Source organism: Thrips palmi, unplaced genomic scaffold, assembly GCF_012932325.1.
Source record: "Thrips palmi isolate BJ-2018 unplaced genomic scaffold, TpBJ-2018v1 HiC_scaffold_16, whole genome shotgun sequence".
In the NCBI taxonomy this organism is placed as follows: Eukaryota; Metazoa; Arthropoda; class Insecta; order Thysanoptera; family Thripidae; genus Thrips; species Thrips palmi.
The window spans coordinates 10,324,835-10,350,222 of NW_023144625.1; the positions used below are offsets into that span (position 1 = coordinate 10,324,835).

Consider the following 25,388-nt stretch of genomic DNA (forward strand, 5'->3'; position numbering starts at 1 on the left):
CACTCGTGGGGCGTGCCGTGGGGTGCGACCGAGACAGAGCGACGGAACAAGCAGCGCCGCCAACCTGCGGACCAAACAGGGAAGACGAGACAGAGGGCCGCACCGCCGTGCCGCTACGTACCTTGTTGATGGTCACGGTGCGCAGTCCCTTGAAGTCCTTGTACCGCTCCTCGGGCGTCTGCAAGCAGGACAGCGTTAGCGCGTTAGCGGCGTGCCGCCGGTACTCACGGTGTACGCCCACTGTACGCAAGTACGCCGGGCAGGGGGCTCACCTCGTCGTCGAGAGAAACGGGGAACTGAGTCAGCGGCTTCACCGCCAGCTCCTCCACGGCCGCGTCGCGCCTAGAACAAGGACAGCACGTTCAGCGTCCGCGCCGGCTGGGCTGCCTACGCGGCCTGCCCCCGGGCGCAGCCCTGCCGCGGCACCGCGGCACCGCACCGCGGGCACCGCACCGCGGGCAGGCCAGGTCCGGCGGCCGGCCGAGCCGAGGGATTCAGAGGATCGGTTCGTCGCTCTGTCTCTCTCGCACCCTTAAGGAGAGCGCCGCGAGTGCGACGGAGACGGAACGACTCTTCCGAATCGCTCGGCAGGCACAGTGGAGCAGTCTGGTTACCCCAGTCCCCCAGCCAGCCTCGACGAGCCATCGACCTTCGACGTCGATTCTCGCCGTTTTTGTACGATTTACAGAAATGCTCAAACCTGGCATTCCGCCATGTGAAAGAAAAGGAAAGAAAAAAAAAAAGAGTTTCTAAGTCATCACTTTACCAACTCCCTCCCTCCCACCCACCCGTCCCGTCTCGCTCTTTTTCCCACACGCGCCTAGTGCAATCAGGTTTCCACCCAAAAGCCCGTGCAAGCCAAATATTTAATGACAGTAAAAAAAAGGAAAACGAAAAAAAAAAAAAGTTTCACGAGGCTGTCCTCAAATTACACTCCTTTACGTCTGCCGGGACCTCCCGTCCCTCGGGACCCTCAGGACACGCTGCGCCGCGTGTGTCGGTGTGCCTTGTCACTCACAGGGGAAAAAAATGCCAGTTTTGCGTGGGCTCGGGAAGCTTGTGAGTGCGAGTTTGTTTGTTTCAGCGCGTTCGAGTGTGTGTGTGTGTGTGTGTGAGGGTGTGTGGGAGAGAGAGAGAGAGAGAGAGAGAGAGAGAGAGAGAGAGAGAGAGAGAGAGAGTACGTGTATGAATGAGCGTGTGCGTGCGTGCGTGTGTACACGAGTGCGAGGGTGCGAGAGAGAAACAGAGGCTGCAAGGCGCGTGGTATTCGGTTCTCTGTGCGCGTCCTTCCCTGAGGCCTGCGGGGACCTGGCACGGGCTACAGCCCCTACCCCCCCCCCCTCTCTCTCTCTCTCTGACGCACCGAGCCACTGGGAGTCCCCTGGCCCACCGCACACCGCATCGGGCCGACGGGTGGCAGGTCAAGAGCGGAGCGGAGCGCCGTGGAGGTAGGCAACCCAAGGACAGGCAGCGCAGCCGTGTCGGCGCGAGGCCTACCCAGCCAGGCGCTCTCTGTCTCGGTGGTTGAGTCGAGTCTATCGGGTCTCGCCTCGACTCGGCAGCCGTGCGTGCCCACGCCGCCCATGCCCAGTCCACTGGAAGGCTGGACGGCGACTGTCTCACCCTCGCCCCTGGTTTACGCGCAATCTTCAACCACACCAAGCCACAAAGCAAAACGGAGCGCGCGTCGCGCCTCCAGAATGGTGCCTTCGTCGCTGTTTTTTGACGAGCGTGACGTCATATTCGCCGGAATGTGAATCTTATCACGTTTGCTTGGATGCGATTCTGCCGACTATGACGTCACATTCGTGGGGCGCCAGAGTGGTTTGGGCGACTCGTCGAATGCTTACCTCAACAACACCACCTTGAACACTGGTCCGGGCAGCCCCTTGATGATGGCCGAGGCATTCAAGTGGCATCGGCCCTGCAGCACCACGCCGTTCACCTGCGGCAGGACAAACAAGTCAAAACACTTGCCGGGGGAAGGAGAAGAATGACAAAGAGCGGGAAAGAAAGGGTGAAGAGCGGGGCGGTCACCATGTTGACAGCGAGTGAGAGGAAGAGAGTGAGTTACGAGTGGCGAGGCCAAGAAGAGAGAGAGGAAGAGAGAAAGGGGAGAGCAGTAATGAGGGAGACAGCGGGCAGCTCATTAGGGCAAGAAGCAGGTCGACCCTCTCCCCCCCCTCTCTCTCTCTCTTTCCACGACACACCGCGGGGTCACCTCGCCCGGTGGGAACGGAAGCACAGTACGCGCGCCGGGTATTTGCGTATGACCAATAACATGTTTGCCATTCCACGCCGCGGTCCCATTCAGTGTTTTTATTAGTTGTTTTTTTTTGCGAGTGATACTGTAGCAGCGCTGCGTTGTTACAGCGCACTGGCACTGCTGCAGCACGGCACGCACGGCCCGGCACGGCACGGTCGTGACGCCGGCCAAACCGGATCGGACGTGACCCCAGAAAGCAATTCAATCAACCCTCACCCCCCCCCTCCTCCAAGCCCCGCACCAACTTTTACGACTAGCAATGAAATTTGAAGCCGCGCTGTGCTGCGCTGTGCGGCGGCGCTGAGGCATAGCGGGCCGAAGCGCCTGGATTGAGGTGCGGCCCGGGGGTGGCAAGGGACAACTTTCGGTCGTCCCCCCCTCCCCCCCGGGCCCGGAGGCCGAAAGAGGGGGCTGATTTGAATTTCAGTTTCATACGTGTCAGCTTTTCTCGACTTGAAATCCGCCGCTGCTGCCGCAGCTTGACGCGGCTTGTTGTTGTCCTCGTCCGCCCACAGCGGCGGACCGCCAGCGAACCGCGCCCCGCGACCCCGCCCCACCCGGCAGATAGGAGAGAGGATATTGACGCTTCCCCTCTCTTTCTACTCTCTTTTTCCGTTTGTCCGTTGTTTGCCGTATTGATGGCCGGGCCGGGGATGGATGATGTTTCAAGACTAAGCCGCGCCCCTCCCACTCACTCTCCCTTTCCCTCCCTGCTCGCGCTCTCCCTCTCACTTCCTCCCCCACGAGTATCGCACGGCCCCGCGACACGGACAACAACCGCCAATGTTGCCATCGCGGGGCGTCGCGGGGCGGGACCCGAAGAGAAAAGACAAACTAATTTCCGGCGTGCGCGGTGCGGTGGAGTGGCGCACGCGTGGCAAGGCAAGCCGCGCCGAGGAGCCAACGTGCCGGGACGTGCCGCACTTGTATGCCGGCATGCCACCATCGCGCGGCGCTCTGTCTCTCTCGCACTCATGGGGCGTCCCGCGCGGGTGCGAGAGAGACAGAGCGATGAAAACGACTCTCGGAATCAGTCGCAGCCCAGCCGCAGGCCCCCCAGGCCGCGCAGGCCAGGCAAGGCAACACGGCGGAACCAACCGAGCGCAGCGCAGACCGGAAGCAGAGCGGGGAGGGAAAGTGGGCCGGGGGGTTGGCAGCACTTCCCGCAAGCACTGCTGGCTGGCCCGGCTGCCCGGCCCTGCCCGGCCCGCGCCCCGCAGGCCTGCCAACCGAGGGGACCCGCCCCGCCCCGCCCCGCCCCGCCTGGACCCGGCCGGGGGATCGGACTCGCCAACTTTCCCACATGATCCGGATAGTAGTTCTTGCCAGGACTGTACTCCCCCTCCCCTCCCAGGCGATGGCGGAGCGGCGCAGCGGTGCGCCCACTTTGTTGCTGGAACCGTTTGTCTGATTCGCCCAGTCACAGCCCGGCAGCCGGCCTCATCAAAATAGAAGTAAACGGGTGAATAAATAAATGAAAGTCGCAAGCTCGGCTCTGTTTCGTGGCCTAGCTCGGAGCCGAGCGCCCCAGCCGCGCGGGACAGAGGGGTCGTCCGGGCTCGGCGTAGCAGAGCGAGCGTCGCGCGGCCTAGCAGAGCGCAGCCCGCGCGGCCCAGCGCAGATGTGGACTCGAGAGCTGTTGAAACAGAGAGGGGCGCCGGGGCCAGCCTCGCCCCGCATCCTTGTGCGGTTTATATTCGAATCTACTCTGCCCCTAGAGCGCCCCCTCCCCTCCTTTCCAAACCCCCCGCCACCGCCCTCCGCCCCCTGCCGCCGCCCGCACCCCACCACCCTCATCCCTCAATGCGGCTCTTTCATTATTTTCCCCGCAAGAAGCGTGGAGACGTTTTGCAGCTGGTGTACTTGAGGAGGGCGCTGGGCTGCCTCGGCCTGCAGACTGATTCCGAGAGTCGTTTCCGTCGCTCTGTCTCTCTCGCACCTATGGGGCACACCCCGTGAGTGAAAGGGAGACAGAGCGACGAAAACGACTCTCGGAATCAGTCTTGGCCTGCCTCGGCCTGCCTGCCCGGGGCTGCCAAACCGCCACCACAAAAGCCGCTCCTCGCAGCGAGGACATTTCGTCACTCCCGAGGGAAAAGGGGGTGGGGGGAAGCAGCGCTGTTAAAATCGGCATCGAGCTCATGGCTCGGGTTGCGACCCGAACCCGGACACAATGCCTCCACCGATACGGCGCTCCCACAGTGTGCCACAGGCAACGGCATTCTCTTCACCTCGAGAAAAGCAGCACGTCTGAAAGACTGATTAAAACAAAACGCGCGGTACACCGCGAGAGTCGGCTCGACCGGGGGCTCGAAGCCACGCTCGTGCTCTAAAAACCGGTGCCTGCGTAGCCACTGCGCTACGCGCGTCCCTCGAGGGAGAGCGGCGTCCGTGCCGCGGTCCGCCCCCAGCGAGTGCCTGCTGACTGACGCGCAGTCGTTTCCCCAGCTCTGTCTCCGTCGCACTCATGGGGCGTCGCGCATGGGCGCGAGAGAGACAGCGACGCACACGAAAAGGACTCTCGGAATCAGTCTGCAGCCTGCTGGCCCAGCGAGTGCACTAAGTGAGGCAGGCGGCCAATGGCACGCCGGCACCGCAGGGCAGCGCGGGGATTGAAACAAATTGCTGCGGCGCGCGCGGCCGCGGACCGGACCCTCATTTTTGTGCGGGAAATAATTTTACTTGGCCTTCCAGCAGCCGGCCAGCCCGAGCGGCCAGCCAGCGTTCCAGCCTCGCATAATAATCAGTCAGCCCTAATGGGTTGCGAACACAGGCGCCGCCGCGCCACGCCACACCCGCGAGGAATTTCCAGGAAGCGAAGCAGGCTCCGGAGCCTCCAGCCGGCCTCCAGCCGGGCGCCGCCTCCGGGGAGAAATTCCAGTTATGAGAAGAAAGGAGGCTTGCGAAGGCCATTCAGTGTTCCAGCCATTCCAGCGCGTCTAGCCAGGCCCAGCCAGGCCCAGCCAGGCCGGGAGCCCGGGGCCTCACCGAGGCCCAGGCAACAATCAGAGGAGAGGATGATTTGTTAAAAAGTTCCAGGACTTCGGCCGCCTGGAACGTCCAGATAAAAACTTGGCCGGGAAAACGGTTATCGCGAGAAAGGAGGGGGCGGGTATGGATCCTGCGGCGAGGTGTGGAGAAGAGGTTACGCCCCACGGCGCGCCGGGAGCCCCCCCCCCCCCCGCGCAGCCCCGCGAGTAGAAGCGATCCCATTTTTCTTGGGGCAAGTTTCCCCGGCGAATTATCGAGAGGAGAAAAAAAAACACATAACTAGACAGCTGCCGAGCTGCCGGGAAGCACAACGCGACACGAGCCCTCACGCAACGCACTCCGCCCGCTCCGTCGAGTCTGCTCGCCGCCGCCGCCACCCTCGCCTACTCGCTCCGCGAAAATATCTAAACGACTTCTTTCCGGGGACCAAAGAACCACGACAAAAAAAAAAAGAAAAAAAAAACACGCACCGCGTGTATGCGGCACACATGCAAGCAATCGCACCACCGACGCGACAGCGGAGGCCTGGCGAAGACGGCCGAGGGCGCGGGGACGCTCGATATAACACTGCGAAAAAAAAATGGCTGGTGCCAAGACGACGACAGGGGGAAAAAAAGACATGCAGAGCAAAACGGAAGGGAATGGCGTGGAAGAAGCGATGCGATATGAGCCCCGGGTCCGGTGTGGCATGGCGGGCATGGCCTCGGGGAAGGAGCCGGATGGGGAGGGGAGGGGGGGGGCTGTCAATTTCACTGGGTCAAATCACAAAGTGAGCCGAGCACATAAATCAGCTGCAGCGCGCGGCGTCCGGAAGAAAAGAATGGTCTGGCGAGGACGGCGAGGAGCGCCTCGACTCGGCCAGACTTGGCGCGCGCTTCCACTCCGGGAGGAGGGCGAGTGGGAGGGGGAGGGGTGGGGGAGAGCACTCCGTTGCTCTTTCTTAAACCCTTCCCCCGCCCGGCCCGGCTGTCCCCACACGGCGCGGGGCGAAGCGCGCCAAAGTTGAAATTCGTCGGCGCAAAATTACTTGGAGGCGGCGTCGCGTTGTTCAAGTGGTTCGCGGACACGGCGAGGAGAGGGAGGGCCTCCTCGGGGCGGCGGAGCAGGCGGCACTTCCGTCGCGCAGCAGGGTGACTCCGAGAGTCGCTTTCGTCGCTCTGTCTCTCTCGCACTCGTGGGGCGTCCCGTGTAGGCGCGAGAGAGACAGACCGACGAAGACGACTCTGGGAATCAGTCTGCTGCGCCGTGCGTGCCAGTTAGCGGCGCCGAGGGGCGGCGGGACGACGTGCTATCCGGCAAGTCGGCCAGAAGGCTCACTCCGAGTACTGCTCTCGTCGCTCTGTCTCTCTCGCACGCCCCGGGCGTCCCGGAAGGGTGCGAGGGAGCCAGCGACGAAAGCAGTTCTCGGAACCAGCCTCCAGCTTGGCCTCCAGGTAGCGGCTGGAGATAACGCCAGGCGGCCCCGTCTGCGACAAGTCTACGATAAGTCGGCGACAAGTCCGCGACAAGTCGGCGACGAGGTCTGCGACTGCTGCGCCCCCGGCTAAAACTCGCGCCCGCCAGCCCGGCAGGGTGTAGCGTGTAGCACACTGTGAGCGGCGCCGTAGAGTCGCTCGCCTTTTCGCAGAGGCGACAGCGCGGCGACGTGCCTGCTTGCCTGTCTGTTAGCCAGTCCGTTTGTCGGCCCCGTCGGCCCTTCCGTCCGTCCGTATGTCTGTCCGCCTGCTCACGGGCGTTAATCTACGCACGCACCCTCCCGCCCGCGTCCTCGCCGTCCTCGGCCGGCGTCGTTAGAGAGGGCCTCGGCCTCGTCGACGGCAGGCTGCTGATGGCCGGCCACGCCATTGGTCGCGCAGTGCACAGTGGGCCAGAAGACCGGTGGAGCGGCCAAAATTCTAGACGCGTTTTGAGCTCCAGAGTCACTAAATGGGACTCGAATCGAACGTGTGACCCCACCAATGGATTGCTCTCCGAACGAGGAATCCATTGGTGGGGTCACACGATCGCTTCGAGTCCTATTTGGCGACTCTGGAGCTCTAGAGTTTTGGCCGCTGCGCCGGTCTTCTGGCCCACTGTGCAGTGTGGCCCGGCCGCTAGCCTGGCCGGCCTGGCGGAGAGTGGCGCGGCGATACGACGTGTCACTGCCGGCTCCACGGCGCCACTTGTGTGACTGTCCGGCTGATGTATGCGGTGTAACGCGCACTTAGGCCCCGGGGACACGGCGCCACCGCGCCACCGCGCTGGTGGCGTTAGTGATGTCGGCCATCCCTCGTGTTCCCCTGGCGGTGCCTGGCGGCCGTCGCCGCGCCACCTGACACCTCCACCCCTCCGCCCCCCACCTCGGCCCCGCCTGCAGACCGATTCCGCAGGTCGTTTTCGCCGCCGTCTCTCTCGCACCTCGACGGAACGCGCCGCGAGTGCGAGCGAGACGGAGCGATGAAAACGACGGGCTGCAGCACCTCGACGCCTCCGGGCGCTGCCTGGCCCTGCCGCGCTGCGTGTTGGCAGTGTGTTGACTCACGCCCACCGTCGGCCGGGGAGGTTGACGGGCACCCACCTCGAGGATCTCGTCGCCGACCTTGATGTCGCCGTTCTTGAAGGCGGCCCCGTTGGGGTTGAGGCCGCAGACGAGGACGGCCATGCGCGCGCGGTCCTTGTGGCCGGCCAGCGACAGCCCCAGCCCCGAGGGCCCCCGCTCCAGCACGGCCAGCTCCACCGAGCCGCCGGGGCCGGCCGTCGACACCGCGGGCCCATACCGCTTCCGGATCTTGTCTGCAACAGAAAACCAGAAGCACGCCGTCAGACGGGAACAGGAAAACGCGGCGCACATGTCGGAGCGGCGCGGAGCGGCGAGACGAGAACCGGACTCGCCTTCCGCCTCGTCTCCGTCGTTCGTTCGTATTTGTCCGCCTCGGCCGCGTCGGGTCGGGTCGGCCTTGCCGGGCCTCGCCGGGCCTTGCCGCATTCGCGCAATCGGATCGGATCACATCAAATGGGCCCCGGGGGGCGGGGGTGGGGGAGGGCGCGAACCCTCTTCATGGACAGGCGCATCATCGGGCTGTCGATCGCCGGGGCGTGGCGGGGCGTGGCGGGGCGTGGCGTGGCGGGGCACGGTGTGGCGGAGCCGGGTAGGGGTGCGGCTGATTGCAATCAGTGTTCGGACCGGCGCGACAATGTGTCATACAGGCAATTCTTGGCAAGGATGAGACACTAACGCGGACACGCCACGCCTTGCCACGCCCCGCCCCGCCCCGCCCCGCCCCACCCGGCGTCCGGCAGGGTGCAAGCGAAAGGTCGCGCGGCCAGTGCACAATGCCGACAATGCCATCATGGGCTTCGCCATGGGCTTCGCCATGGGCGTGGCCTTTCCGGCGTGCAGCAGCGTGTGTGCGAGAGAGACAGCGTCGGGCTTCCGACCTCCGTCCTTCGCCCGCAGAGCTGGACTAGTCCAGCAGGCCGAGTGCTTTCGTCGTCTCTCTCTCGCACTCGCGGGGCGTTCCGTTCCGCTGCGGCGCGAGGGAGACAGAGCGACGCGGCACTGTTGGGAATGAGGCTGCTGGAGCTCCGGGAGGCCGATAGCCCCCACCCTTTGTGCGAGATATAGTCGCGGATGGAAGCGACAGCTGTTTCCAGCTTCCAGTGCTTCGAGCCCCGGCGGCCGGGCGGGGCGGCGCGGCAGTCACTTCCAATAAGCAGTTTGGCCACGTCGGCCGGGCGGGCGGGCAGGCCTAAGGCGGGCCGGGCCAGGCGGCCGTAATGCCACCGCTTCGGCCTGCTTCGCCTCGCTTGCGGTGGCGGCGGCGGTCGCATGATGAGATGGGCTGCGGAGCAATTGGGGTCTCTGTGGCCTAATCAAATTCAAGCTGCCGCCGTCGGCAACCCCCGCGCCGCCGCGCCGCCGCGCCGCCACCACAGGCAAAATGATTTATCAATTTCAGATTCGCCCGGCTGGGCGGGTTAGGGCCGCCGCACCCCGACACAGCCCGACCTAGCGATGCCGCACGGACATCGTTCCCTCGCTCTGTCTCTCTCTCTCGCAGCCCTACGGGACGCCTCGTGAGTGCGACAGAGACAGAGAGCGCCTTCTCGGAATCAGCCTGCAGCAGGCGGCAGTGCAGCGGCGGGGAGGCACCCATCGTGGACGCGTCGCCGCGCCGCCGCGCCGCCCGGGAACCGATCGGCCCGGATCGGCCTGCCGATGGAGGACAATGTCGAGAACGACGCGACACACAAAACATTCTCGTCAGCCAGACAGAGGCGGCGGCGCGGCGCCGCGGCAGTCGGACAAAGGCGCGGGCCACCGCCAATTTTTCACTTTGAAAGGCTCCAGCGGCAGCGGCTAGCCCGGCCGAGCCCGCACAGTGGGCCAGAAGACCGGTGGAGCGGCCAAAATTCGAGACGCGTTTTGAGCTCCAGAGTCGCTGAATGGGACTCGAACCGAACGTGTGACCCCACCAATGGATTCCTCGTTCGGAGAGCAATCCATTGGTGGGGTCACACGTTCGGTTCGAGTCCCATTTAGCGACTGTAGAGCTCAAAACGCGTCTATAATTTTGGCCGCTCCGCCGGTCTTCTGGCCCACTGTGCCCCCCCCCCCCCCACGGATTAATGGGCTAGCTGCCCGGCAGCGGCCTCGATGGGGTGCTCGGGGAAGGGTTCCAGTGGCGCAGCCAAGCCATCAGGCATCGGCGTAGCCTGTGTGTGGTGTAGACTGAATGTAGAACATATAGTGTCCCGTGTTGTAGGTGCGGTAGCCAGCGCGGCGGCGAAGAGCCACCGACGCCCTGCTCTGGGGACGACACAGCGTAGACGAAGAGTCGTGCCTCACGCACTGAGCCGCCGAGAACAAGAAGAACACTCTCGCAGCCGCCGTGCCGCCCTAGTTGTGATGCCCGGCCTGGAGGGCCTGCCCTGCCGCGCTGGCCGCTTGCCGCCACCCCATCGATGGGGACGTCCGACAAGGCCGAGAAGGCCGTGGCGGCCGTGGTGCCGTAGCCACGCAAGTCGCCGGCACGCCGCGCGCAGTTACGCCCCTCCGGCCGGCGGACTGATTCCGAGCGCTGGCTGTCTCTCTCGCACTCCAAAAGGCCCCGTGAGTGCGAGAGAGACAGAGAGACCGAAGGCCGGCGGCGCAGCGCTGGCGCCACGCAGCTCGGCCCAGCGGGCAACACCGCGCAGCGAGCGCCACCGAGCCGCCAAGCCGCGCCCTACAAACTTGATAGTGGCGGTCACGGCCATAAACCGCAGAGGGCTGCGGCCAACTTCGCACGACGCGGCCTGGACTTAATGCCGCCCGCCCCGCCCCGCCCCGCCCCGCCTACAATATTTGTCTCGCTCGAATCGTAGCCGACACTCTTTATCGACGAGCACATCCGAGGCCCGACGTGCGGCTCGGCCGCAGGGCCCGACGCACGCGCGCGCACCATGTTTGCACACCTCTCCTCTCGGCCTCTGGGGCACGGCGCCGTCCGGAGCGCGACGCCACGCCGGCACACTGATTCCGAGAGTCGTTCTCGTCGCTCCGTCTCTCTCGCACTCATGGGGCGTGCCGTAGGGGTGCGAGAGAGACAGAGCGACGAAAACGACTCTCGGAATCAATCTGCTGGGCCGACGGCAAGGCAAGGCTCATTGAAATGACAGTGTGGAAGCGCGGGCGCGTTGCCAGGGTACCACGACGACGGCCTCGGCGGTGTCGGGTGCAGCGCGGTCCGACTCGGACGAGATAAAAGTTTAGCGGGGTATGACGGCAAGCTATTTACGGCGGCCGGGCTGCAGGCCGGGCTGCAGGCCGAGCGCCTGGAGGGTAGGCAGCCTAGGCACGGCGGCGCAGCGAGGCGCGCCGGGACGGCCTACCTTCCGGGCGGCCTCGCGCGCCTCCCCGGCCCCGGCGGCCCTAGCCTCTAGCTGGGCCCGGCCGGCACGTCGAGATTACGGCGCGACGCGCACCTCTGGGGGTCGCCATCCGTCACACCGCCGTGCCGTGCCGTTCCGAGCCGCATCCGCCGCAATGCTCGTCGCTCCAAGAGAAATATTTACCGAGGTTTATTCGGCATTCGCGGCCGGGCCGGGCGGACTCTGTCACTCTCTCGCACCCCAACGGAGCACCCCATGAGTGCGAGAGAGGCGGAAGATCCGACTGTCCGGAACGAGACCGCCGCGCCGCGCCAGACTCTGAAAGGGCGCGGGCGGCGGCGCGCGTCCGCAGCGTCCAGCACAGCGCCCCGCGCGTCCGGCAGCGCGCCGCAGCACGCCATGCAGTGCGCCATGCAGGCTGCCACGGCCTTGCGGCTTTGCGGGCCGCATTAATTTTGCAAAACCAAGCGCACGTCCACAGAGGGCCTGCCTGGCTGGCTGCCTGCCTGCCTGCCTGCAGTCCCGGCGGCCTACTTCGCGAGGCTCTCAGGCCGCCCAGCCAGGCAGGCAGCCCGCCCGCCCTGCTGCTGCTTAGTTACGGGCAAACTGGGTCGCCAAGCGCCCCGACGCCGATGACACACCCAGCACCTTCGCCCCAACGTATAGCGTTGCCTGGAGCGACGATACACTCACACACACACACACACATACACACACACAGCTCGCTCACACACGGCAGTAAAAACAAGGCCGGAGTGATTGTGCCTCTGTGCCGCTCTGTGCGCACTGCGCGGGGACCCATGTCCCGGCCGACCTGGCCCCGCCCGGCCCCGCCCGGCCCCGCCTGGCCCCCAGCGTGGGAGTGATATTGTGCGCGGGCTCGCCGTGCGCTCATCTTTATATCGTGCCATCCATATTCAGGCGCGGCCGTCGGGCCCGTCGGGTCGGGCTGCATGCGTTCGCCCGTCGTCGCCCTCTACGGGCCTGTCGCCACCGCCAACAACAACAACAACAAACACTCGCACGCAGTACACACTCATCCAGTGCCACACAGTCGGTTCGTTTCGAGGAGCACACTATAAAGCGCCACACCAGGCGTGGGTTTAAAAGGGTAGCGGGTTTGGAGTCTGAGTCTTGGGCTTGTTGTTGCTGCTTACTCGAATGGTAGATATCTGCTGAGGCCTAACAGCGCTGATGATGATGGGGTGATTCCCCCCCCCCCTCGCGCCCTTTTCCTGGATAGGCCGCCTGGAAGATAGGCAAGGAGCACTTCTTTGCCCCGGTCAGTAGGCAGGCAATGGAGTAGCGGGACGCCGTCCCGATGAACCTCGAGGAGGCCGTCATCGCGAAGGAGGCCGTGGAGGGAGGCGGTCGGTGTCCGGGGCCGCCGCCGTGGCGCCCGGCCGAGGACGCGGAGGAGGCGAAGGGGGCCTCGCTATTGGAAACGAATGTAAGTGAGAAATGGCGCTCCTCGAATCGGGGGCGGCTGGGGGCGTGGCCGGCCGAGAGGGATGGGGAGGGCGCGGCGGGGCACAGTGGGCCAGAAGACCGGTGGTGGCGGCCAAAACTCTAGACGCGTTTTGAGCTCCAGAGTCGCTAAATGGGACTCGAATCGAACGTGTGACCCCACCAATCGATTGCTCTTCGAAAGAGCAATCCATTGGTGGGGTCACACGTTCGGTCCGAGTCCTGTTAAGCGGCTCTGGAGCTCAAAACGCGTCTAGAGTTTTGGCCGCCTCCACCGGTCTTCTGGCCCACTGTGCGAGGGGGCGGACAGAGACGCCACTGCCGACGGATTCCGAGAGTCGTTGTCGTCGCTCTGTCTCTCTCGCACTCACGGGGCGCCCTGTAAAGGTGCGAGAGAGACGGCGCGACGACGACGACTCTCGGAATCCGTCGGCAGTGGCGTCGTCGTCGGCGCCTTCAATCTTGTGTGCGCGAAGAGGATTCAGCTTAGCTTGATGTGGGCCACAGGGAGCTCAGCCCTTTATACGCTTCCCGACCGGGGAAGCCCGGCGAACGCCTTGGCCCGGTGCAGCGCCACTGCCAGCACGGCCAGCACCACGTGGACCGCGCGGACCATCGCCTGCTGGAGGAGCGGGCACACAAAGCCAGTGGGATGGAAGGGAAAAGTTCGAGGGAGGCGTTGGAGTCGGAGAAGAAGGGTCGCCTCTGATTGTGTGTGTGTGTGTGTGTGTGTGTGTGTGTGTGTGCGCGTGCGAAGCTGAGTTTATGTGTGTGTGAGCGAGAGTGCGCGTGGGTGAGAGTGTGTGCGCGGTGGAGACACACAGTGGGATCTGGGATTCAACAACTCGAAAGCAGCCAAAGCTCTCTGCACTAGTGGCTGCGCTCCGCTGCGCCGTGCTGCGCCGTGCTGGGCGAGTGAGTGCAGGGCGGCATGCCAGGCCGTGCCAGGCCCGCTCTCCAGCCCTTCTAGTGTCGCGGGGCCCTCATCGTCATGGTGGCCCCGCGGTGCAGTGGGCGCGCTGGGGCGCTGGAGGGGCTTGGTGGCGGCGGGGCCCGCAGACTGATTCCGAGAGTCGTTTTCGTCGCTCTGCCTCTCTCGCACTCATGGGGCGTCCCCGTGTAGGTGCGGGGGAGGGCAGAGCGACGACAACGACTCTCGGAATCAGTGTGCCGGTGGTGGCGGCCCTCTGGTGGCGCTACCACGCCACCGTTTTTGCCCCCGAATCCGATAACGAAGGCACGGGCCGCGCAAATGAAGAGCGATGAACGAAGAGGAGGAAAAAGGACGCAAGAAAGCGTCGGCGGACCAGCAATATGAGCGCGAACGGGGCGGCCGAAAAAAATGGAGGGCTTACGGGAAGGGGTGGGGGAGGGGGCACAGCGAGGGGGCACTGTGGCGGCACTCGGCTTGCCCTCGCCCGCCCTGCATACGACTGGATGATGAATGAGCGGGCGTGGCCGAGGCAGCCGAGGCAGCGGGAGGCATTGACGGGCTCGGCCCGGACCGAGGCCCGGACGGCCTGGACCGACCGCTGCACAGTGGGCCAGAAAACCGGCGGAGGCGGCCAAAACTCCAGACGCGTTTTGAGCTCCAGAGTCGCTGAATGGGACTCGAACCGAAAGTGTGACCCCACCAATGGGTTGCTCTCCGAACGAGGAATACATTGATGAATAAGGCGCCTTAAGGCGCTCGCTTTTCTGTGGCATACGCCTAAGGCGTATAGTTTCTAGACACCGAAGATTTGCAGTGTAGGCGCGAGAGAGACGGGACGAAGCGACTCCTCGGAATCAGCGTGCCGGCCGGCGGGCGTCACGCCCGGTCACGCCTAATAAGCGAAGCGACCGACAGAAAGTCAACAGCAGCGGGCGGAGCGGGCGGGGCGGGCAGCCCTGTGAAGCACGCGCCTCGCCCCGGCCTCTAATTGGTGCGGCTTAAACACGGCCAGCGAAAGGGCGGGGCGGGGCGGGGCGGGGCGGGGCGGGGCGGGTCGGAGGGCCAAAGGGATGAGATAGCCGCGGCTCCAATCAACGCGGATGTGATCCTCACGACCCCCGATCCATTTCCTTCCCGGCGGACAACGCGGCGGCTCGTCCCGTCCCGTCCCAGCCCGCGCGGACACGTGCTGGCGCAAACTGGCGGTCGTTCGACCCGCGGCGCGCCGTGGCGTTGTCCGCCACCCCTCCCTGCCCTTTCTCCCTTTTTTTCCGACTTATTCTGCTAAGCCAATTAGAGCGAGAGTCCCACGGCACGCGGCTGTTAATGAGGTCCCCCCACCCCGTTCGATTTTGGCTCCCCTCCCCCTCCCCTCCGCTTGCCCTTCCGGTTATAACACGACGGGGCGCGCAGTGTGCAGCCGGATAGCCCCTCTTAGCCCCTCGACGAGCACCATCCAGTCGCTCTGTCTCTCTCGCACTCACGGGGGGTCCCGTATAGGTGCGAGAGAGACAGAGCGACGCGAACGGCTCTCGGAATCAGTCTGCAGAAGGAGAGAGACAGAGGGAGGAGGGACGCGCTAAACACGCGATAATTGGATGCGCGCGAAAAAGCGCACCGGGAGGAAAAGGGGGAGGGGGGGTCAATGGGCTCATTGCATTCCCCGCGCGCTGCCGGGGCAGGGCTTGATTACGGCGTTTGTGCCGCCAAAATGTGTGCGAGAGAGAGAGAGAGAGAGAGAGAGAGAGAGAGAGAGAGAGAGAGAGAGAGAGAGAGAGAGAGAGAGAGAGAGAGAGGAGAGAGAGACCGTGCGAGTGGATGCATGTATTATGCATGGACGGGACATGTCTGTCTGTTTGTCTGTCTGCCCATGAGTGCGTGCGTGAGTGCGAGCGGACAAAGGGAAGAGCGACAGGGTTGCACTGATACGGTCCCAGCCCTCCGAATCCCTTTGGCCGCGTCCATTCAGCCCTTTAATTAACGCCCTTTTTCTCGTTCCCTTCCCCCCTCCCCTCTCCCTCTTTGTTTTTGAGGGCTGCCCGCGCGAAAAGGGGGAGACAATGAGATCAGAGCAAATCTCTGCAAGCGTCACACTCAACGGCTCTAGTCGCTCTCTAGAGGGAGTAGTGCCCACCGTGTTGGCCACTTACAACGCAATACAGCGCTCAAACGCTCTAGGCGTGTTTTGAGCTCAGAGTCGCTGAATGGGACTCGAACGGAACGTGTGACCCCACCAACGGATTGCTCTCCGAACGAGGAATCCATTGGTGGGGTCACACGCTCGGTTCTAGTCCCATTGAGAGGCTCTGCAGCTCAAATCGCGTCTAGAATTCCGGCCGCCTCCACCGGTCTTCTGGTCCACTGCGCGCGGTGCACTGTGCAGGGTAGAGCGGCTCAAGCAAAAGCCCAAGGCCCAAGGCAAGGCATTGCCGGCATTGCTGCAGGTGATAAGCGGCCCTTTGTGCGAGAGCAGACTACCAATACGCTTCAATGGGACCGCCCGGCCAGTCCGCCAGTCAGGCAGGCAGGCAGGCAGGCAGGCTAGGCAAGCACCAAGAATCAGGCAGGCAGCCCGCCAGCCAGGCAGTGCCGGCCGCCAGCCAGGCAGCCTGCACTGCGGCCCCACTGTAAACAGATGAGCGGGTAAATTGAGCGCGGGAGCGCGGAAACCATCCCGGAGGTCCCGGGCCCTGCCCTTGGCCCTGCCTGGGCCGCGGGGAGCGCAAGACGAAGACGCAATGCGTCGGGAAAATGCGGCGGGTACGTAGCCAGCCAGACGGACAGACAGACAGACAGACAGACAGCACTCCGTCAGCCTGCCTCGGAATGCAAAGCCGTGTGGTTGGCCATGAATCAGCCCAGGCCGATTCTCCCTCGGACTCGAGCCACCTGCAGGCTTTCGACGCTCCGCCTCTCTCTCTCTCTCTCTCTCTCTCTCTCTCTCTCTCTCTCTCTCTCTCTCTCTCGCACTCATGGGGCGTTCCGCAGCCCCTGGGCGTGAGAGGGACAGAGACGAATCTGCATGATGGCACGGCCTGGCTGGGTGGCGCATTACAGCAGTCGGTTGCACGCCTCTTCACAGCAGGAACAGCGCTCTCATCGCTCTGTCTCACTCGCCCAACACGGCACGCGAGTGCGAGAGAGAGAGTACGTTCATTTGGCTGGCTGCTCGGGCTGGCCGTGTCACCGCGAAACTCCGAGAACGGGGTTCTTAGCTCGGCCAGGGCCAGACCGTCTCGAGAGACGTCGCGGCGAGTCGAGTCGCGCCGAGTCTCTACCGGCCGGGCTGGGCCGGGCCAGTGTGCTTCGGGCATGCTGCCGCCTCCCCGCCAAACCACCGCCTTTTGTCCGCACTTTATCAGTTGGCGGCCAGCGGAGCCCCGCAGGCAGGCTGGCAGGCAGGCGGACAGGCGGGCAGGCGGGCAGACAGACAGGCAGGCGGGCGGGCAGGCCGGTGGAGCCTGCTGCAGCAGTCTCGAACAAAGTGGACACGAAGAAGGGGTTGATCCATTCCGCCCCGCTCCACCACCGCCGAGTCCGCTGGGCCACCCGGGCCGCCGCCGGACAGCCAATGGAAATAATGAAATTGCCCGTGAGGAGGAGAAGGAGGAGGAGAAGGAGAAGGAGCGGAGGCAGCAGCAGACAAACGAAACAAAAGGGTCGCCGGAGGAGGCCAACGAGGCCGGCGGGGTGGTCCTCCGAGCTGTCATTGTATCTCCGTTCTAATTTGCTGCCGCTTCGCTTCGCGACGACGCCATGGCGACCCGGAAGACGCGGCGCGGGGCGGCGCGGGGCGGGGCGGTCCGAGGAGGAATAACTCGCCCCGTTTGAATACAGCGAAAGCCAGCGGGACGAAAACAAACACAAGAAAAAAAACCAACGCGGAAAAGAACGAGGACTCCATCGGCTGGCCCGTCGCCCGTCAAAGGGACGCGCGGTCTGTCCCCCTCTCCTCCTCCCTAGGCCGCCCCTGGCCGCCCCCAGGCTTATCGAGGGTGGCGAATAGTGCCATTGCCTTAGCCAATAATATTCCATCAGCGCGACTGCCTGGAAGCCTGGAGGCCTGGAGGCCTGGCCTGGAGGCCTGGGGGCGCCTGGAGGCCGGAGACTCGATCTTTGATTCCTCCTTCAAACAATCCCCGCGGAATCACTTTTCGAGTCCCCCCCCCCCTGCACCCCTCCCCTCCCTCTTGCACCTCGCGCCGCGGAAGTCGTGGAACTGCGCGAATATTTCCGGCGACTCCGTGCCTTTGAGGGTGGCGGGGGCTGCTTCAGAACAGTACCTCTTTCTCTCTCTCTCTCTCTCTGTCTCTCTCTCTCTCTCTCTCTCTCTCTCTCTCTCTCTCTCTCTCTCTCTCTCCCTCTCTCTCTCTCTCTCGCACTCGCGCCCACTCGCATAACGCCCCCACGAGTGCGACAGAGACAGAGACACGCACCGACGACACCGCCGGTCGGAATCAGCCTGCTGCTCTGTCCCGGCCTGGACGGGCGCCCGGCGATGTAGCGAGAAATAAGGGCCAAATATTTGGTCTGGCGCCAAGGCCGGGGGACGACGAGCATTCGCTCGGTTCGGGAAGAAGAAGAAGAAGAAGTACAAGAAGAAGAGAAAGAAGAGGAAAAGGCAGAGGAAGCAGCAGAAGAGGAAGAAGAGGAGGAAGAAGAAGAGGGGGAAGAAGAGGAAGAAGAAAAAGTGAAAGAGGAAGAAGGAAACGTGCAGCGTCCTCGCGTGCGGGCCGTGCGGCCGATGCCTGGCCGATGCGTGATTGGTAAACAGAGAGGCGGGGAGCGAGACAGGGGTCTCGGCCACGCGGGGGCGGTGCTGCCGCCGGGCCGTCCGGGCCGTCACTGCCACGCCGCGGCGTCGCCGACAAGTGGGAATGGGGGCGGGCGCGAGCCATTAGGGAGCCGTGGCTCTCTCTCTCTCTCTCTCTCTCTCTCTCTCTCTCGCGCGCATCCCGGGGCGCCCGGCGAGAGAGAGAGAGAGAGAGAGAGAGAGAGAGAGAGAGAGAGAGAAAGAGAAAGAGAAGAGAGAGAGAGAGAGAGAGAGAAAGAGAGAGAGGAGGGGGGGGGGGGGAGAGGGAGAGAGAGGCGCGGCGTGCGGCGGTGCGTGTTCGACGGATGGCCCGTCCGATGTCCGATCCAGCGGCGGTGCCTGCTCGGGGTACGGGCCTGCCCCCGCCTGTCCTGCCTCGGTCCCTCCTTAGCCGCGCTGGCGCTATCGGTCGCTATCGGGTCCCTGGCGCCGCGCCGCGCCACGCCACGCCGATACACGCGGCCAGATAAAGCGATATTCGAGTCGACACTCTGGCCAGGTCCGCGGGGACTCATCCGCATCGGCAGCGCCATGGCAGCGCGCACTGATTCCGAGTGTCGTTTTCGTCGCTCTGTCTCTCTCGCACCTAGGTGGGGCGGCCCGTGAGTGCGAGAGAGACAGAGCGACGAAAACGACTCTCGGAATCAGTCTGCAGCGCGCCGTGTTGGGGCGGCTCGGCCGTGATGGCGAAGCCACGCCCTGATTGGATGCACCGAAATCGGAGCGGCCGGAGCGGGCCTATTGGGGGGGGATGACAACCGTGCTTTCGTCGCGCCGTCTCTCTCGCACTCACGCGTCCTGCCGTCAGGGTGCGAGAGAGACAGAAGACCGACGAACGCGCTGCGCTCGGTCTCTGGTGTCAGAGCGCCTGGCAATAGCCGGGTAGGCAGTCCCGAACGCAGCCGTGTCCGGCGGGACAGCCTACCCGCGCGGCGTTCCGTCCGCCCAGTCCGGCCGGCGGCTTGACTCGGCGGCGGACCCTCCAGCTCCAACTCGCCTCGCAGTGTGCATTCCGACCGCGGTCCCAGCCGCCACTTCAGGCCCGGCACGCGCGCCGCGACCGCCGCCTGTGAGTGTGTGTGAGTGCGTCTGTGTGTGTGGGGGCGTGGACCGGCGGGGTGGTCGCGGACTGCCGTGACAGAGGCCATTTCCGGCCGCTCGGGGACAATATCACACACACACACACACACACACACACACACACACACACACACACACACACAACACAGCGCGCACCGAGAGTCGGCGACCTGCTTGAGCGTCGGGAAGGAGAAGGAGCGAGAGAGAGGGAGAGGGAGAGAGAGGCACTCGCCCTCGACTGAGAGTGGGGTGGCGGCGCGTGGTGTGCGGGGGCAACTACCAACTTCCCGCTGCTCCCCTTTCTGTGTAGGGGGTTCCAGCCCACGCGTAGTCACATACACAACACACACACACACACACACACAAAAGCACACACACACACACTGCTGATGTGGCCCCACGCTCCAGCGGCCGGAACAAGCGAAGTACAGCACACGCAACCCCGCCAGTTTATGCCCCTCCCCCTCCCCTTCCCCCTCCCCTCCCACGGCTGCGACGCAAATTGACTATTATTCGTTGGGAGTGATGACACTGCAAGAACGCGCGACGCTTTGGTGACGGCGAGCCTGACGGCGCGCTCCCCAACAGGGTTACGCCACGTTTCATCACATCGGCCATCTGCGGCGGGGCGGGGCGGGGCGGGGCGGGGCGGGGCGGGGCGGGGCGGGGCGGGGCGGGGCGGGGCGGCCCCCCAACCCCTCTAGGCCCGTCGAGGTAACTTCAGTTCGCTGTCGAGTTTTTGTCCTACTTTTTTTGCCATCATCATTTCTTGTCCTCATCAGCCGGCGGGCGTCATAATGACTCGCTCAGGGGAGTGTGAAAAGTCAGCCCCGCCTGCGCTGCGCCCTGCTCGCGAGTGGAGTGCGGAGGGCAGTCCGGCAGAGGCTGGGAGGCCGGTGGAGGCGGTCGAAATCCCGGACGCGTTTTGAGCTCCAGAGTCGCTAACTAGGACTCGAACCGAACGTGTGACCCCGCCAATGGATTGCTCTCCGAACGAGGAATCCATTGGTGGGGTCACACGCTCGGTTCGAGTCCCGCTTAGCGACTCTGGAGCTCAAAACGCGTCTAGAGTTTTAGCCACCGCCGCCGGTCCTCTGGCCCACAGTGGGGCGTGTGAAAAGTCCGAGCAGAGTACGGAGGGGCGGTCCCGCAGCGGCCGAGACTGGGAGGGCGAGCTCGGGGACGAGTCGGGTTGAACAACCCACGCCTGGGTCCGCGGGGAGAACCGCGCGGCCGGGAATCTGGCCACCTCGCGAAACCTTCTTCGTGGCGACGGGGCGGGCGGGCACGCGCGGGCCCAGGGGGCGACCGGCAAGCCCGCCTGGGAGGTAGGCAAAGAGTCGTGCTTTGCCCTCGAAGCAGATAAAATTTCACCCATCACCCTCTTGAACCTCCTTCCGGATACGCCACTGCGCCTGCCTGCCTGCCAGTCTGACTGCCTGCCTGACTGCCTGCTGCCTGTCTGCCTGCCTGCCTGCCAGCCTGCCAGCTCGCCTGGCCGTGACACTTTCCATTCGGTCATAAATAAAGGCAGCGGATTATTGTTGCGGCGGATTCGGACGGCCGCTTTGTGTCCGCGGGCCGCGGCCCATCTCTCTGTCTCCCTCGCACTCACGGGCCGTTGCGGCGGCGTGCGAGAGAGACATCCCGCTGGGGCACGTGCGGCGAACGGCGCGGCGTGCACCACGTGGACGCGGCCCAGACACGTGACGGGGCCTGGCTGGGCTGGCCGTGGCCCCGCCCTCCATCATCTAATACCTCCGAGGAGACGGGGAACATGAGCCGCACCGCGAGGCGAGGGCCAGCCTCGCCCTGGCCAGCCGCAAGCCGGCGGTGGAGCTCCGCGGTGTGATCGCGGCGGCGCAACCCCGAACAGTCTCCATTTCGCACCGATAACGCGACCGCAGCGACGCGCTAACCGCCTCGCCGCCGCGGCCCGGGTTCAAATCCCACCGCCGACCGCCGACACGGCAACGCGGCGCAAGCGACACCCAGTTTGGCGCCGAAGGAGGAAACTCGGCCCAACTAAGCATGGCCACGTGCGCGCCGAAGCGGGCGGGCACACAGCGCGCGAAAGATAATCATTTTGGACGGAGGAAACACCTCGGGCAAGAGCATCCGACCCCCGCCCCGATAGGCCTGACGAAGGCAACAGGGGGTCGCATTCTTTTGTCCGTGTTATAGTACCACCTACCTACCGGGGAAATTATTTGGGCACCAAAAAAAGATTCCAGTGGAAAGCAAATCCATTGTGGCGCAAAAAAAAGAGAGTCCGTCGCAGAACGAATAAAATGCAGTTTGGCGCCAAAAAGAAAGTCCGGTGCAGAACTAATAACATTCCATTTTGGCGCCAAAAAGAGAGTCCAGGGCGAAACGGATCCATTTTGGCGCCAAAAGAAGGCTCCGGGATGGGGGGGGGGGCTGGAACTGCGCAAACTGATGATCCATTACAGCGCGAAAGCCCAGGGTAAGCCTGGCCCCGGTGGCCCCTGCCCTGCCCGCCCTGCCTGCCCGGTCGGCGCGCTGACCAAGACGTATCGGCCTGGCATGGCCTGGCCGCCCCGGCGGCATCAGCGGCACTGAGAGCGCAGAAAGCACACAGCCGAGGGCGAAACCGCGCTGGAAAAGGCGGCACGTTTCCGAACAGAGCGATCGCTCTCTCTCGCACTCACGGCGCATCTCTCAGGCGGGTGCGAGCGAGACAGAGCGATGAAAGCACTCGGAATCATCCCGGCGGGCTCTCTGCGCTGGGCCGGGCCGCGGTCAGCCACCGCCAGTGGGATTCGCAGAGCAACGAGAAGCATTAATATCGCCCATTTTTCTTCATCCCGCCTCTGTTTTCTGGGCGGCTTTGCCACCGCTGCCCCAGGGCGGCCGCGGCATGTCCGTTTCTGCGCCATCCTTGTCGTTTTCCCGTCCGTCCGCCCCGCAGTGGGCCAGAAGACCGACGCCGGCGGCCAAAATTCTAGACGCGTTTTGAGCTCCAGAGCCGCTAAACAGGACTCGAACCGAGCGTGTGACCCCACCAATGGATTCCTCGTTCGGAGAGCAATCCATTGGTGGGGTCGCACGTTTGGTTCGCGTCCCGATTAGCCATGACTCCTGAGCTCGGCCGCCTCCACCGGTCTTCTGGCCCACTGTGCGTCCGTCCGCCTGCCCGGGCCGGCCTCCTGCCTTCTGGCCGAGGGCAGGCAGGGCGGCAGGGCGGCGCAACCTCGCAAGGGGGCACGCCCTGCAGGGCCCGGCGGGCAGGGGGAGGGGGCAAGGGGTGCTTAATAACAGCAGGCAGGCTCGGCGTGAAGTAGGCTGAGGGGGTGGGAGTGAGATATAACGCCCCAGTGGTGGCGGGGGGAGGGGGCACTCGCTGCGGAGGAATGAATAGTGTATTGCGGTGCAAGGCGCTGCGCTGCCTCAAAGCACCCCTTAAGGGCGGGGTGGAGACGGCGACGACCCGGCTGCACAAAGTAAACCAGGTGCGGGGCGGTCCACTGGCAAGAGCGGCCATTCATAGCGAGCAGACAGACAGACAGACAGACAGACCGGCGACTAGAGAGACATACAGACAGCCCACCAAGCAGGCACACTGGCAGATGGATTCACACACGCACTCACACACGCACACTCATACGATGCGCTCACCCACCCACTAATTCATTCCCTCTATTGAAAATGCAAACGGTCCGGTCGGGTGCGTGGGATTAGCGATCGATCCCCGGCACTGCCGCAGCACCACCAGCAGGCCGATGCAGAGCACTCTGTCTCTCTCGCTCCCTTGCGGCACGCCCCATGAGTGCGAGAGAGACAGAGCGATGGGAACAGTGCTCTGAACCAGCCTGCAGCAGCAGGGTGCGAGGAGGATTGGCCGGGCTTGCGGCACGTCGAGAAGGCCATGATAGTGCAGCGACGCCAACGCCCCGCGCCAACGCACAGTGGGCCAGAAGACCGGTGGAAGCGGCCAAAACTCTACATGCGTTTTGTGCTCCAGAGTCGCTAAACAGGGCTCGAACCGAACGTGTGACCCCACCAATGGATTCCTCATTCGGAGAGCAATCCATTGGTGGGGTCACACGTTCGGTTCGAGTCCTGTTTAGCGACTCTGGAGCTCAAAACACGTCTAGAGTTTTGGCCGCTTCCACCGGTCTTCTGGCCCACTGTGCGTTGGCGCGGGGCGGTGGCGCGGTTCAAAGCTCGCGGGCCGTTTGCCGCGGCGCTGCCTTGGCCGTGCCGCCGCCATAATCAAAGGTGCAGTAAAAGGCGCTCTTAACGGCCAGCTCGCGAAACAAAACGCGGAGCCACGCGCAGCGCGCAACGCGGCAGGTCGTCAAGCCGGCGGGCCGCTTGCCGTTTCGCGGAACGAGCACGGCGGCAGCGTGAGGACGAGCACGGCGAGCACGAACACGGCGAGCAACGAGGAAGGGGGCAATGAGCACCGCGAGCAACGAGCAGGGCGAGGACGGGGAGGGCGGCGAGGACGGCGAGGACGGCGAGCACGGCGAGGACGGCGAGGACGGCGAGCACGGCGAGGACGGCGAGGACGGCGAGCACGGCGAGGACGGCGAGGACGGCGAGCACGGCGAGGACGGCGAGGACGGCGAGCACGGCGAGGACTGCGAGCACGAGCACGGCCGTTTGCTGCGTCTGCACTCTGCACTGCAGGCGGCGGCAGTCTGGGCCGACCGCGTTCCGCGTCGGGCCGCCGCCAGACACTCCCTCATTTTCATTTTCGCGCCAAGGAAAACAAAAACCAAACAGCCGGCCTGCCTGCCTGGCGCGCTTTATTGCGTTATTGCCCGCGAGGCGCGAGGCGCGAGGTCCGACAAATTAAAAACAGAGGCTCCTTCTCGCCCCCTCCGCCTTCCCGCTCGGTTTGTTTCCCCCGCTAGTTTCGAATCTGCCGACCGATTCCGAGAGTCGCTTTCGCCGCTGTCTCTCTCGCACCTTTACAGCGGGCGCCCGGGCGTGCGAGAGGGACAGAGCGACGAAAACGACTCTCGGAATCAGTCTGCTGCAGCGCCGCAGCGCCAGTAATTCGTGCTGCAGTGTGCAGCCCGCAGTCACGACCGCGATAAATCTCGGTCGCGTACAGTGTAGCGTAGGGACGGGCGGTACGGCGGCGGCCCAGTCGGTCGCAATGAGACACGAGCTAGCAGGCCCGGCAGGCCCGGCAGGCCGGACCCAAGTATCTCCGAAGCCCAATCGGTCTGCTTCGCCCTGGGGCATTAGTTGCCGTCCATGGAATGGACCGGGCCTTGCTGGCCCCCCCGGGGGCCCGGCCGGGGGAGGCGGCGGTCGGGGACGGGAAGGGGTTCGTGTCCGTGATGTGTGTGCGTGGGGAGGGGAGGGGGAGGAATACATATTGAGCAGGTTGGTGTGTTGGCTTGATGACGGCGGACGAGTGCAGCTGGCCGCCGCGGTCTCTTCTTCCCCCTCCCCCCTCCCCTTCCCCCGCGACTCCGCCGTCGAATTCCCCGTCGATATTCATAGAAAAGGGTGGCGTCGTCAGAATATGCATGAAGTACAAGCGCGCACCACGGCGGGCCGCGGACTGTGGACTGCGGACGCCACTACCCTCCCCGCAAGCACATCACACCGGCGCCCGCCTCGGCGCCACACGGGTCCAGCACGCCCCGCGGCACAACGGCGGATGTCGCATGGGACTCCACGGCAGGTACGCCGTTCCCGCCCTGGCCGTCCTGCGACTCTGCGGCCGACCGGCCATATCTGCCAGATTCCGGGAACTGTGCCATCCGATATGGAAATGGCCGCGCCGACAGCACAGAGGGATGGGGCGGCCGCACAGTGGGCCGGCGGCATCGGCCCGCACCTGAGGCGTGGGCGTGCCCTCGGCGTGGCCGGATGCCTCCAGCTGGAACTGTGCCGGCGCACTCCAGCAGACTGATTCCGAGAGTCATTCCGGTCTCTCTCGCACTCATGGGGCGTCCCGTATGTGCGCGAGAGAGACAGAGCGACGGAAAGGACTCAGT

The 25,388-nt window shown here is 64.5% G+C and overlaps 1 protein-coding gene across 1 annotated transcript in view; it reads right to left on the bottom strand.

The window, feature by feature from the left end:
• Nucleotides 1–25,388, bottom strand: part of LOC117642994 (multiple PDZ domain protein) — a 56,878-nt gene that overhangs the window by 11,499 nt on the left and 19,991 nt on the right. The window contains exons 8-11 of the mRNA XM_034381631.1: nt 7,815–8,029; nt 1,851–1,945; nt 273–342; nt 122–178 (exon numbers count right to left, since the gene is read on the bottom strand). Of these exons, the coding sequence (XP_034237522.1) occupies nt 122–178; nt 273–342; nt 1,851–1,945; nt 7,815–8,029 (437 nt within the window). The remainder of the gene's footprint in view (nt 1–121; nt 179–272; nt 343–1,850; nt 1,946–7,814; nt 8,030–25,388) is intronic.